This window comes from Pocillopora damicornis, chromosome 5 (assembly GCF_964200805.1).
Source record: "Pocillopora damicornis chromosome 5, jaPocDami1.2, whole genome shotgun sequence".
In the NCBI taxonomy this organism is placed as follows: Eukaryota; Metazoa; Cnidaria; class Anthozoa; order Scleractinia; family Pocilloporidae; genus Pocillopora; species Pocillopora damicornis.
In genome coordinates, this window is record NC_142674.1 from 26,447,285 (window position 1) to 26,462,659 (window position 15,375).

Consider the following 15,375-nt stretch of genomic DNA (forward strand, 5'->3'; position numbering starts at 1 on the left):
TGAGTAAATACGTCTTTTTTTTTCTGTTCGGACTGACTATGTTCACCATTAAGAGCACACTGGCCTAAATAAAAGGTTTTTTTATTTCGAACCAGCAGCAGTTTTCGAAGCCGTTCTTATTAAATGGCAGTCAAATGTTTCCTAACATCCTGTCTGTTTTGGATTCGTTCGTCCTTCACTTGTTTTGACATCTTGTTTAGTATCTTTTTTTTTGTTACCAGTATGCCAGGTTGTGGGTGACGTACTTTTAAAGAAGAAGAGACGCTTTGACCCTTCGTCACTCTTTGTTACAGAAACTACAGTTGAAATACACTCGGAGTCTTGTAGGCCGATTTATAATAATATTACTCGATGTATCGATTGTGGACAATACTTCGGATGGTTTTAATTAGTATTTCATTTCTCGCGTAGGAGGCACGATATTTATATGACGTAAAATGCCGAAAAACACTGTCGGCGCTAAGTTTATTCATTAAAATCTCCTCTCTGGGTCGATGCGTTCAGTAAATTAGTATCTAAATTTCACCTATTTCAATAATTTTTTCATTGGCAAGTGATAATTTTCTGAAGCACCCGGAAATAAAAACGAAAAGAAAAAAATTAAAGTGAAAATATAGAGGATATCTTTACCACGTTACGTTAAACCAGATTCAAAGAAGGAAAAGATAGATAGGTAACACAGATAGTTAAAGTCTTCTTTTCATCTGCAATTATTCAGTGAAGGGGACGATGAAGTTGAGATGGATCAGCTGAACGTAAACACAGATGGATGGGAGATTGCAGTTGACCGCCTGATCCTTCGCGAGCATATTGGCAGAGGGGCATTCGGTTCAGTGTGGCGAGCGCTACTGGGTCGTTCTCGAGGCAGACCTGGAAATCGCACGGTTGCTGCGAAATGCTTCCTACGTAAGTATTTAGTTACAAAGCTTGATTAAACTATCCTTTATTAATTTTTTGAGTAATACATCTTAATAAAGGGCATTTCACTTAGAATATGCTTTATTAACGAACTTGATACATAACATGGATAGCTTAAAAACTGTGCGCTGTTAAAATGATTTACCAGCTGGCATGTCAAATTGTTAGCGGATGGTTCCCCGGGTGACCGGTTGTTAAGTCTTTTGTCATACAACGCTACTACCATGCAACAGAACACGAATATCATTTGAAGTATTAGAAGCTGTGGAGAAAAATGAAAATTTATTGGTTAAATTGCATTCAAGCGAATAAAAGCGGAAAACACCATAATACTGAAAATGTCACTCCGTCGTGTATTTTGTAAAATTGCTCGCTTAGAAACTTTTGATGGGAAATAATGTCATGTGACCTCAAAGAAACTTGGAGAAGGTGAGTCTAGCGCAAAAAGCTCGGAGCCATTTGCCAGTCTAGTGGTGGTAGTATGATCTTCTTCCGCTGGAAAAGCTGAACGTCATAATGCAATAGAACTTGTATGAAGCGGTCACCTTGTAATAAGCGGTCGGTTTTCAAAGTATCGAAACTTTCCTCCTTTGCTTATAGTGCTTTTTATATCAAGCAGTTGTGGTCACCCTTTTCTAAGTCCCAACAGCCTATTTTTAATGTTCCTTACCTGTATTGAACGGTCACTAAAGCGGAAGTACTCAAATAAAATTAAGAATAATCTTTCAAGTAAAATTGAATCCAGGTTTATCTCCCGAAATCAATGTTAGTAATATTTTTGAGCGAGGATGTGTATGTTAAGTAGTCCGTGATGGCATAGAGTGGCGTTTTTAAACTTTTATCAATAGTAGCCCTATTCCGTGGAACTTATATTAAACGGTCAACCATTTCCCGTGCGTGACCGCTAAATACAGGTTCGACTGTAACAAGCTTATAGAGTCAAACGAATTTAGAATAATTCTGGAAATGCTAAGGAATTATTGTAGTTTTTAGTAAGATAAAAGCAAGGATTATGTACCATATGAACGGTAGGAAACAAGAAGGCGCAAACAGAGCATATCTTTAATAAAAATTGTCTCAAATAACCTTTCGACCGACTATTAGGTATTATAACAGGTGCAATTTCAAGGCTTAATTGCGTCTCTACTTTTGTAAGTTGTCTGTAAACAACTGCGCGGTCCAATGAGCTTGCCTAGTTAACAACAATGCTCGAGATGTGCAGCGTTTTCTTAGCAAATAATTTTTTCAACAAGGATGAATCTACTTTTGAAATTTCATGTTCAATACAACTGAACAAGACGGCTAACTGACATTTTTGTAGCAAGTATGGATTATATGGGGTTTGGATAACTAACTTTTTTTATGAAGACCAAATTTATTAGAAGTTGCGCTGGTAATATAGCACTTAGTATACAAAAATGTTTACCACATAATTGTGTCTCTCTTACATGCAAAGTTTGTTTGTTTATCCAATTTTTGTGTGGTTTCCCAGCAATCTCCGGAGAGAAAGGAAGGAAGGCCCTGCTGAGAGAGATCGAGTTATTAAAACTCTTTGGAAGGGAGGGCCATGAAAATGTTGTTAAGTTCATTGGTTGTGTTACAGTTGGAGGTAATCAGCTATTGTTATGAATATAATCAGCTAATTTACATTAACGATAAAAACATATCCAACGTCAACCAGTATTGCTTAGATGGTGTACTAATGCAAGGGTTATTTCCATTTTTTGTCTAATCTAAAGAAATTTACTTCGCACTGTATGTAGGCCATTTTACTTGGAAGATTTAAGCTCTAAAATTTACACGCAAATTGTGATAATAGTTTTAACTTACGATGGGAAGTCTCTGTCTATTTATCTGCCATCCCTATTTTCCTGCCTTTCTGTTTATCTGTCTGTCTGTCCATCTGTCTGAGTGTCTGTCTGTATTTCTGTAACTCCTATATGTGTCCATCCGTTTTCTATCTGCGTTTTTCCCCCTTTGACTTTCCCTCTCTTTCTTAGATATAACTAAATGTATAAGTAGATAAAGCATGTACAATTCAAACACATTTTGCAACTTCTGCACTGCTTGCCGTAAAAGAATTTTCTTGTTTTTCCCTTTTAGCTCAGCCAATACTTATCATGGAGTACCTGTGGCGAGGTGACTTGCTGGGTTATCTCAGAAAATCCAGGGGGGTTTTCGACCAATATCATCATGGGGTCGGAGGGGTCGACCACTTGACAACATATGACATGGTGCTGTTTGCTAAACAGATCGCACATGGCATGACTTTTCTCGCGTCCAGAGGGGTAAGTGCTCAAACGCATTCTGGTCAGTATGTGATCCTGCATGTGTTAAAATGGCGTGACTTGCAAATCGTCAAAAGAATATTCTGTACAGCTAAAAAGATCCAACACATTAGAATCACTATTTCACAGAGAAATGGTTTGACATTAGCATGATGTTAAACTTTCTACCTATATTTTATTTTTTATTTTATGTAGTTTATAAAAGTCCCTTTTGGCAGATCATATCATTTTTTATTTTCGATTTCAGATAATTCATCGCGATCTTGCAGCTCGTAACATCCTTCTTGATGAGCATCGTGTCTGCAAGTTGACTGACTTTGGGCTCGCTGATCAGGATTTCAAATACGGCCCAGGAAATGCCAAGAGGGTAATTTTAAGAATTTTTTTCATCATTTAGTCAATTGGTTTTGGGGCTGCTGGTATGGAAGATAAAAATGTGAAGAATTAAAATATTACTTTCCTCACAAACCTTTCTTTTCAGTTATACAGTTTTACTGCAAAACATATTTCCCTTCAATGGGAAGCCGTTCTAAGCGTATCGAAACTTTCACAGAAAAAAAAATGTACCAAGGGAGTGAACACAGGAAATAAGAAAGCTGGAAGAGATATCCTTCTCTGAATAGCAAAGATACAAAATCGAAAGGCAAAGAAACAGGATATTTAAAGGAAAAGGAGTGTGTGAATTGTTTTCACAGAATTTGTACAAAGGTGTCTATTGCTCTTGACTTTATCATGAATCCTCACATCACGGTTTTAATCTTATATGCGAAATATTTTAGAAGTTGTATACAAGCCTCTTTAGATTTCAGATGTTTATAGTATTTTGGTTACTCATCCAGGGATGTATCCCAATCAAATGGACTGCACCCGAGATTCTCTTTGGACATGTGGAACAGCTGTCAACCAAAAGCGATGTGTACGTACTATATTGGTTAATATCTACATATATTCCAAGAGTGAACATTTTTTACGATTCTACCTTAACTTAGCGAGGAAAACTAGAATATTCAGTGCTCTATTGATTAGAGGGTCATAAGGAAACTTCAAGCTGGAGAACAGCTGAGGTTACAGCTGTAGTATGAGACTTTACATGAATATTAGGTTTAACGGGCAACCTTAAAAAATCTGATTAGGATAAAAACAGACGGATGAAAGGATCAGTGGATAATCAAAGAAATAAATATGGCGTTTTCTCTTAAGGAAGTTGCTTATGTCTTGATGCCATGTTTTTAAACATCCCAAGTATCTGAGTAATTATTACCTTTCTACCCAAGTTGAGATATATCGTCATCCTTCCATTTCTTTGACAGGTGGTCCTACGGCATCGTCCTGTATGAAATCTTCACTGTCGGTACTTAACTTATTTGTTACTTTACATTCAGGAAATATACCTGCCGAGATTGCACGCACAATTACTAACTGATAAGTGATACTGAGCGGACAAAAGAGCATTGTGCGATAGAGAAGTTGAAGCAATACTCAATGTCGCTGATAAATAAAATTATGACGATGCATAACAACTTGACATAAAACTTAAGTTTAAGTAAAACTGAAAGTATTTAGTACATTATTGAAAAACCTTAAATCCATCGTTACACCTAAATTTGTTTTTTTACAGTACTCTATCATCTGATGTAAAACCGAAATGTATTTCAGTAATTCATTGTCGTTTTCACAGAAGAATCATTTCGATCGCACTGAGATGAATGAAAATGATTACAACAAAAAAAGTGTGCTCTTTTGGCGAACGGAAAAAAACATTATTTCTCCACAGGAGGTATTCCTTACGAAGGATGGTCTCAATCCACGACAATGAAAAAAATCGAAGAAGGTTATCGTCTGCCAAAGCCTGAACATATCGACGACAGTTTGTAAGTGTTGCTTCCTCTGTGTGGAATGTTATATAAGTCAAGAGCAATATCGATTGTTGCTGTGGTCAGGTGTTTTTGATACACTCGATCTGAATAAGTAGCCTTCCAAGGAAATTAATTTTATCTTGTCAATACAAAAATTAAAATGAAAAGTTGTTGAGTCAAATAAAGAATGCAGTGGGTTTTTCATCCTAGAATTCGTTTGAGCTGTAATGTAATGAGATAAACTTAGCATTCAGGTATTTTTGCAACTAGTTGTGGTTTCTTAACTTTGCTACTTGCAATATTAATGCCTATCGCAGAATTACTATGATCATACTTCCCTGTGTTTTTCTATAGATACGCAGTTATGTTAAACTGCTGGAAATACGAAAGCGCCAGCCGGCCACACTTTGCGAAGCTCTACCAAACAATGGATACATTTATTAAAACAAAGGTTTGCCATACAGCGTCTAATTCAGGATATACTTCAGCAATTGAAATTGGTATCCTACCAAGTCAATTGCGAATTTCTTTTCTCGTCAATAATATGATGTCAAAATGCATTAACTACCCAGCCGCTAACAATTTGTGAATTCAGTTTCATCATGAACCAGTGTTACTTTTAAACATACGCAAGTGTGGTTACGTCATGTCAGTCTGGATCATCCTTATTTTCCCTCTGTTGTCTACACACAAGAAAAAACGGAACAGATCTTAAAATAACACTTTTGGAAAACTTTGACAGAAAGGAAGACCTTACCAGACTTTTATTCTTATCAATTCATACAAGTACTCATGGTTCTTGTCTTTGTGATTGATATCTGATCTGCTCTTTTTTTTTTCTTTTTAGTGACTCATTTTTGGAATTTCTTTGTTGAATTTTTGAAATTCATTCGTTTAAGATTTTTTAACTCATGCAGCTCCTGATTACCTTCTAATCTTTTTCATAGACATATGTAGATATCTTTGACTATGACAAATATGATGAGGATAAGTACAACTTTGTCGATGACCGTGGAGCTGTTGCAAACCCAGAAGATGCAGGACCGGACGAGCTAGGGACAGCTGCAGCAAATCCCATCGGTGAAGTGGGTGAACACGGTGCTACGGCACATCCTTTTCTGGTTGCAATGGACGATGGCGCTACAGCTTTTCCTCTCAGAATTAACGTAGGAGACGAAGGAGCACCTGCAAAAGATCCCGACCGTGAAGTGGGTGAACACGGTGCTACGGCACATCCTTTTGTCATTGCAATAGACGATGGTGCTCAAGCTTTCCCTTTCGCTATTAACGTACCAGAGAAAGGGGCAGCCGCAGCAAATCTCGCCCATGAAGTGGGTAAGCACGCTGCTGCTGCACATCCCTTTGTGGTTGCAATTGACGATGGTGCCACAGCCTTCCCCTTCGCTACTAACTTACAAGACAAAGAGGCAGCTGCAGGAAATCTCGCCCGTGAAGCGGGTAAGCACGGTGCTACAGCACATCCCTCTATGGTTGAAATTGACGATGGTGCTACAGCTTTCCCTCTCGGAATCAAAGTAGAAGAAGGAGGTTGCGCAGCATACCCTTTTGAGAGTGATAAGAAAGATATGGATGCCCAAGCGTGCCCTTTGGAGAGTGATACTTTACCATACCTTAACGAGAACGAGGAAGGAGATGTTGATGACTCCGAGTGCCCTCTTGCGATTGAGGAAGAAGAAATTGATCCTTTACCATCCTCCCTGGTGATGGACGAAAACGGTCTAGCTGCTTCAGCATGTCCCCTTGTGACTGACGAAGAAAATTCTGATTCTTTAGCATGCCCCCTTGTGGTTGAGGAAGAAGATTCCAATAATTCAGCATGCTCCCCTGTACCTGGGGAAGAAGATTTGGAAGCCACAGGATGTCTTTCTGTTACTGAAAAAGAAGATCCTACCTCTTTCGCACGCTCCGCAAACGAGGAAAAAGATGTTGAAGACTCCGAGTGCCCTCTTGCGATTGAGGAAGAAGAAATTGATGACTACGAGTGCCCTCTTGCGATTGAGGAAGAAGAAATTGATCCTTTACCATCCTCCCTGGTGATGGACCAAAACGGTCTAGATGCTTCAGTATGTCCCCTTGTGACTGACGAAGAAAATTCTGATTCTTTAGCATGCCCCCTTATGGGCGAGGAAGAAGATTCCAATAACTCAGCATGCTCCCCTGTAACTGGGGAAGAAGATTTCGAAGCCACAGGAAGCCTTTCTGTTACTGAAAAAGAAGATCCTAACTCTTTAGCACGCTCCGAAAATGAGGTGAACAAACCTGATACCTCACCATTCCCTTGTGTAATCGAGGAAGAAGATCTTGATTCTTTAGAATACAATCCTCTGATCGAAAAAGAAGGCCACAGTGATTCCGTCTTCCCTCCAGAAACCCCGATTGATGACGAAGAAGGTGTAACAAGTGAACCTGAAATTAACGTTGGTTATGAAGGTGCTGTAGCAGTTCAATCTGAAAAGGAGGCAGTAGAAGAAGAACCTAAGACTTGCCAACTAGAGTACACGAAGCATGAACAAGACGATCTTGGAAACTATATGGACGACCAAAGTGATGCTGTAGACCTTCTTGACGAGGAGGCTTGCGCACAAGAGTATGATGGTAATTAACTTACTGCTGCGGATACAGACGAAACTGGAAGTGACGAAGACGAGGAGTCATCTGAAGCAACTCCTCTTGTGCAGGACTGAGGCTTAACAGCAGAATTGCTGAACCTCTAAGGTTGTAGTCTTATAGCACTCTGTGGTAATTTGTAGTTTAGATTTCGAGAACTTCAGCCTCAATATTTCATAGTTTTTGATTTTAAGACGTTGGTTTTATCGTACTTTTACTTTAGTAATGCTTTGGTAGTGATGATAACCATTTTCATAGTTTATAAATGGAGGTTAAGTGGAATTTCCTTCAAAGAATAACTTGTTTATTTATTTCACTTTTACATTTCTTAGTTTACCGTTTATTCACTTGGTGCACTTTTCAGTGCTTTGTTGATGTTATTGACTGTAGGCTGATAGAGACAAAAAAAAAAAAAGAAAAAAAAAAGAAATTGCCGTTGAGATAATTTTTATAACTGATCAAGTCAGAAATGCTGCGTAAGTTTGTGAGTGTTGTTCCTAGTATAAGTAATATTTCCTAATCTGATTTAGAATAATTTACTTGTTGTAAAGCACTCCCTAAATGCTTCAATAAACTTATATAAGCTAAACTCGTTTCGTTTACTCCATTCATTGCAGCAAAATTGTTGGTCTGGATCTAACTGTAGATTTAAAGGACACCATAAACTAAAATTACATTTAATTAGGCTCCTTCAAAGAGTAAGATTGACGAAAATCCAGTAGCGCTGCGTTAGTTCTAGTTAGATTAGTGTATGTATTTTTTTATCCCCAGCTTACGCTCGCTTAGCAACCAAAAGTAGCATATTTTTAGCGTATTATTGTCCCAATACATTTTATCTTTTTTGTAGACAGCTACTGACTCACGGGCCTTTTCAATCGAGTTCTCTATTCCAATTTGTTGATAAGATGGGCGGTAGTAAGCTGATTAGTCTTGAATGTTATAATTTCACATCACTGCTTCTAATCATTGTCTGAGAAAGTGTTTTAAAAAGTTTGAAACATAGATGAACCCATTCTGATGATTCTTACTGCAGAAGTTGGCCTAAAGAGATATTTCAAGTGCCAGGATAGCATTGTTTTCTATTTTTTATCTCCACAGTTTCAGATATTTCGGCGTCTCGGGATATTGTGTTTGAATGTTGTTGATACTAATCATGCCTTTCTGGTGCACTTCGGCGGCAAATCTGTCGTGTTTAATCGAGCAATGGATTGCGTTTTCGAGAAACACAGTCTAGCTAGTATAATAATAGATTCTCATTTAATCAATTTTCAATTTTGTTTTTGCCTCGGGAACTTACATATAAAGCTAAGATCGACCAACCTATTACTTAAACTTTCATCGTGAAAAGTACTGTGCTATGATTCTACGAAACTCGTTTTTAGAGAAATAGGCAACGGTGGTTATTTTCTTATTGTCCGTTGTTGTGTTTCTTGACACAAGCAAAACCTTTGAGAAAATAAACGAAGGCATTCTGAATGAGAAAATCATGGAAAATTAAGTCTGGCCTTCCGGCGTGGCTTTGTTCATCATTAATCTATATGATAGACAACAAGTAGTGCTCATGAATTCCGAGTTCTCTGACCCTCTGCTCTTTGAATCCGAGCCGGTATTCCACGACTTGTTTTATCCAGAATTTATGTAATAGACTAGTCATATGCTCATCAGTCTTGTTTAACTGAACATTATTGGATGACACTAAACTTCAGATTTCTTTCCCAGTTCGGCATTTATCTTTTTGACTGTTCAATGTACGTAGTACTAAGCATTTATCGTTCAAATAGGTTTTTGAATTTTCTGCACACGAAATTAAAGTGCAGGTGCAGGTGGCTAGAGGTGAATATTTACATCTCCGCTTCGCAGCTTGTTAAATATCCACCATAGCCAATTCCACTTCGATGAATAGTTAAGAAATAATCATTTGATAAACTTCCAATGGAGCGATTAGCACCGCAATTTATCGTGATAATACAAACATTTCAGAGATGATAAAAATAGTAAATGGATCATTTTTCTATCCATATCTTGCAAAATTAATGTCAATGAAGTAAATTTAAATAAACTTGAAAGGTCTTGGTTGGCCACCAAACACCAGCACGTGCACAACAATAACTTAAGTGCGTCAATAATCAAATACTGTTACCCTTTGTGCTATCAAAACAAGCAAGCTGACATATCTGTTAACCAAAAACGGGTTATTTATGCGACTAAGAATAAAGTATTTGAAAACCTGATGACCCAATTTGCAAGTCGCTGGCTAAATACTATAACAGGTACTGATAAGTAAACACGTAAAACTTCTTGAAAACCGTCAGGAGAAGGAGACAGATTGTGCTTTTTTGAGTGAGCGAGACCGAGATTGCGATCCTCCCAAACTCTAATTCTTAGGCTGAGCAATGGAGGGCTTTGCTATGGGAAAAAATTTCACAAGAGAGCTCACGCTAAACATAACAAGCACAGCCTTGTCAGCGTTGGGGAAACAACGTCACGTTTTCATTCCAGTTTTGAACATTGTTCTCTCCATAACAGCAACACTCGGAAACGTTTTGATTCTTGTGGCACTCCGTAAAGTTTCTTCTCTTCACCCTCCAACAAAGCTTCTGTTTCGATGTCTGGCTTTCACTGATCTTTGTGTTGGCCTCATCTCACAGCCTCTCTACGCTGTGGCTGTGATGCCTCGGTCAACAAAAATGAACAGAGATCTTCTGAGCTATTTCATCTTAGGAAATTATGTTTCAAGTTACATCTTATGCGGAGTATCAGCTTTAACATCCACCGCTGTCTCTCGGTTCAGTTCTTTAGTATTCAAGACGGCGGAAAAGTGTGACGCGCTGTTGTCCGTTTATTGTGTTGATGACACATCGCTAAAATTTCGTTTGACACTAGACACGCAGGCTTGTTTACTCTCGCACGCTCGGATCTGAAGTTTCGTCGTACATAAATTAACAAATATCAACCATTATAATCTCCGACAAAAGACGTGAACGTTCTGAATCTTAGTACCATTTCCCGAAATATCATCTCAGTTTTCCATTTGGATGTTTCATCATCGTTTTCGCAATTGTTTCAAATAGTTATTTTGAAAAAGTCTTCATTTATGCAAATTTATCGCGTTTTCTGGTCGGCGTAATTTGATAGCTTGTTTGCACAGAGTGCGCAGCTTTGGATGATTAGTTTCATTTCTTCAGAATTCACATCTTGACAATGAAATGATCAATGCCATTTTCATTCATCGAAAGCTTTTGCTGAACGAAATGCCTGTTATCTGCTTATTCCTTTTTTAAGCACACCATCTAATGGATCTGAACGGTGCTATTTCGCTAATTCCACTCACTTCCTACAACTTGGTTTGGGCGAGAGAGGTTATTACCACATATAACGAATGATTTCTTACTGTTTTTATCATAACACTAGTTGAAATTTTTTTGCATTGTTCTTTTAATAGTCTTTCGTCTGCTAGTTTCCTCTTATTCATAACAAAAAAATGAATTATTTTGCCGCGAGTGTGTTCCCTAAATTTAGAACTCATTAGCTAGAGTCAATTTGCCGGCACGTCGTCAAAATATGTTAGTGAGTGGTGGTACTCTTAAACTTATCAAGAAACATAAGTGCAAGGCTGAAAAATCTTTGTGAAAATCTTAGCTCGATATTAATTTTTCCTCGGAATGAATACGATTAGGAACTGAAGAGGAAACACAACTTTAAAAATTAATGAAAATTGCTTTGCAACGAAGAGGCTGTAGCGTGCGGGAAAACAATGTTACCACCGCAATTAGCCAGCTGAAAAGAAAAAATTACCTCTATATTTCGTTGAAGTAAAATGAAAAAATAAGCCACAGGAAATATTGGAAAATCACCATATGAAAAGATTACCCGAAAAATAAATGATATTGACCGAAAACGCTTAAACTAGATTTTTGTTTTTTGAACAGAAAACCCCCCTTCCGCATTTGAAAGTCTTACACTGCTAGAGAGACTTACACATAATCGCTTGGTCATTTCGGAAACTAGATTCGTTCTTTGAATGTTCAGTTTGGTGTTCAAGTATTCAAAAAGGGAGTTCTCAACGCCTTCAACAGTGAGAGAGTGGTAACTGCAATAAACCAACATAGAGAACCTAACAGGAAATACGAACCAAATCAGAATTGTTCAATTTCGTTGCTTCACGGGCGTATATAATCGAAGTCTGCTTATCAGTTTGTTTCATTAGGTGATCTTGTAATTTCCATTGCAGCCATTGTGGGAAATGGTCTCATTCTTTTCCCTCTCTGCAAGATTTCTTCCCTTCATCCACCATCAAAATGTCTGTTCAGTAATCTTGCATGCACTGATGTTAGCGTTAGACTCATTTTCCAGCCGTTTCATCTTGCTTACATAATTTCCCAAGAACACTCTTCAATTTGTTATTGTGCCTCACCCATGAACCGAGCCTTGGGGGTCATTTGTGGTGTGTCTGTCCTCACACTAACTGCAAAATGAATAGAGACGGACTTTTAGATGTTTCAGTTGGGCTAAGATATCGACAAGTGGTAACTCTGTGGCGAGTAAGAGTAACTTTGGTCATTTGCTGGCTTGTTTGTATTACAAGAGGAATAAGAAATCATTTCATCCTTCCTTTCGAAAATTCGAGAAATAAGAAAAGCCGTAAAGGAGAAGATTAAACCGTTTTACTGCAGATCGGATTGGATTCAGAATGACTCGCCCTATGTGATTTCCTGCTGCAAGACGAAATAGTGAAACAATGAAATGTAAAAAGATAAAAGCGTTGACAACAAGTAATAATGATATAACAATTAATTGTGAATCTCGCGAAAACAACGGCAAATGAGTTTTTCTATGGCACTGGACAAACCGGGATCGCTTCTTCAATTCGTGTGCAACCATCTGATCCCACGAGAAGAAAGAAAAAAACTAAACAAGCAAACAAACAAGCAATTTTATCTCAAGGGATTAATAATTAATGATACTTTCATAGGATGATTCATAAAATTTTCTTATTATACAGACGGTATAGATATAATTAGCGAACAACTCAGAGAAGATGCTAATTGTCAACTGAAATTCATTAAAAATTTCTGAATCGGTTTTATAAAATGAAATAAAGATTACAGATATCACATAGTATCGTGAAATATTTAGAGAAGATGGAGCACTCGAAAGACATAATTTCACAGTCAGGACATAAATGTAATAAGATTTGCTTTTACAGTCAGGTTGCTTTTTCAGTGAAAACTAATAACTGCTGTCTGAATGATACGCGACTTTTTAAGCGAAACGTACGCTCAAATTAAAGGTAGTGTGTACTTAAGTCTTAACAATAATACCCTCTTTCGCTCCTTTTGTCATAAAACAATGAAACAGTTGACTGTCGCTCGATAACAGTATTTTTCCATGCAAATTCATTCTTCATTCGACTGACTAAATGAATACCGCCGTTGCTAAGATTATCTGCTGTAATCTGCATTGGCTGCGCTTCAAAAGATTTGTTCATATCGAAGTGAGAGATTTCCCGGCCTTCTTTTCGCAGATATAAGCTTCTACATATAGTCTTAAATTACTTGGAAAAATTAATTTCGCCAGGCTGGAAACTACAACAGGTTTGTAAAGATTTTATTTCCTCGCGTAGAGGTTATCTCAAAAACGAGATTAGTATGTTTAAAATCATTTACGTAAACCGTTCCTCACTGTCCTTAACCCTTAAAATTCTAGACCCAGTTTATGCCTATACGCTATTCTTAAATAATTTTGGCAAATTTCGCTTACTTCCCCCAAATTTTCTTAGATAATTATCCATCTAAAGGCCTATGACAAGAAAACGAATGTTAATGGCGCCGTTTCACGCGGTGGAGCTGTCTGTTTGTTTCGGCATTTTAACAGTGCATGCGCCGTTAACATGCATTTTGGTGTGTACGAAAAACAAAAAATTTAGCAACTTTTCAAGATGTTTTCCGACGATACTGATTTATACCATCGGATAGTCAAAATTAATTTTGGCTGAGATAGATAACGTCCTTTGAGGAAAGCGAAACACAAAGATCGATCGCCGATCTAAAGAATCGAATCGTGTTTAAATTTTTTGTTTTGGTCTTTCTAGTAAATTGTCTAAGGTACCCAGTAGGAAGCATTTCTGATCGGTTTGAATAGATTTTAAATTTTCTGCAAAAATTTCCCAAAAATCTAAAAAATTCAATCGAATTCAAAATGACTAAAAGTCGCCCAAAAGTGAACACTAAATGTTTCATGAAGCCGGCATCAAATTATTTATGTGTCCTTTGTTTTTCTTCGGAACGAGTCTGTACAATTTAATGGCACGCTCCAAAACATCTTCAAAATACAGTAAAGATTCATTTCAAGATCTATATTGTGAAATGAAAGCAGAATAGAATAAATGGGATGATGAATAAGACATAAGGTGATAAAATTCGCTATTCTTTGATCCCCAATGAAATTCAATCGACGTGATTTTTTTCTTTACAGCTGGCTTCGACATAATATGGTAGCATCACACAAATACGTTCATAGCATAGTGCAGATTGATAATCAAATTTTTTGTTCTTATCATCAAGCGCCCCAGTGTTTGTCTAGTTCCTAATGAAAGTATGAAAAAGCTCTCAACTCAAACCGCAGCAAGGTTCTCTCATCTTTTATTTTTGCCAGATTTCACGATAATTCTCGTCTTGCGAAGCCATTGCCCTAGGAATCGGACTATTTTATGGTAAATAAGGAGAAAAAAAAGAGGCTCGAGTTGCTATTTGCACTAAACAAATTTTAATTATTACTGTTATTTAAAATTTAGATCTACTGGTCGACAAGTGTCATGTGCCACATGACACTTGTCGACCAGTAGATCTAAATTTTCTATACCCATAATCTGAACGCCCATTACGGTGTCTTGAAACCACTGATTCAACCTTCTCTTCATATTTCGGACATTTGCTCGACATTACGCGACTCTTCTCACCCAGACTTCTCCAATGTACTTGGCAGGGGAGGGTCTGAGCAAGAAAATATACCTGAGAAGCCTGTATGTTTCGTCATTTTTTAGGTAATTATTATGTGCAAATTCTTACAGTTTTCCTTTCTTAACTTTGCTTGGATGTTGTCCCAGTCAGTCTTACAAACCACAAGATGACGAGCGAGAAAAGAGTTGAAGTTGAAGAAATGCTGGAACGCATCCAGTCTCATAAAGGAGTTGTAGGACTTGTCATTGTTAGCGAGGATGGAAATCCGATCAGGTCTACACTGGACAACTCGACCACCCTTCAATATGTGTCCATGTGTAACACGCTCTGCGGGATTGCACGCGGGATCGTGAGGGACACCGACCCGCGAAACGATCTGAAAATTCTGCGCGTGCGCACCAAGAAGCATGAAATCATTATGGCGCCTGAAGGAGGGAAACATTTGATCGTGATTCAAACAGGAGAACAAACGCAGCAAACGTTAAAAACCCTCATAGACTAGTTATTATTATTATTATTATATTATTTTTATTAATGTTGTTATTATCATTATTGTTATTATTACTTTTAAATTATATCTTGTTCAGAATCATTTTGTGTGTTTGCTTGTTTGTACGAAATATTGTGCTTGTAACCGAGGACGGACATCGACAATACCAAATAAATAATTTGACTTACTGTTATTAAGTGAAAAAAATAATGAATTGTCGTTCCATAATAACACTT

General features: G+C 37.5%; 1 protein-coding gene and 1 long non-coding RNA gene across 2 annotated transcripts; both read left to right on the forward strand.

Moving 5' to 3' along the window:
* Positions 1-602: 602 nt before the first annotated feature.
* LOC149046223 (uncharacterized) lies at positions 603-7,686 on the forward strand. The gene is made up of 11 exons (XM_089206033.1): positions 603-906; positions 2,411-2,527; positions 3,476-3,573; positions 4,046-4,122; positions 4,517-4,557; positions 4,981-5,077; positions 5,417-5,513; positions 6,010-6,142; positions 6,233-6,520; positions 6,578-6,943; positions 7,190-7,686. Exons 1-11 carry the CDS (start codon positions 741-743, stop codon positions 7,684-7,686), a joined length of 1,977 nt encoding a protein of 658 aa, XP_089062159.1. The 5' UTR covers positions 603-740.
* A 5,413-nt stretch (positions 7,687-13,099) lies between these two features.
* On the forward strand, positions 13,100-15,370 carry LOC149046224 (uncharacterized). Its single transcript, XR_016186797.1, has 2 exons — positions 13,100-13,284; positions 14,796-15,370. It is a non-coding gene; the product is annotated as an uncharacterized LOC149046224 (long non-coding RNA).
* Positions 15,371-15,375: the final 5 nt, after the last annotated feature.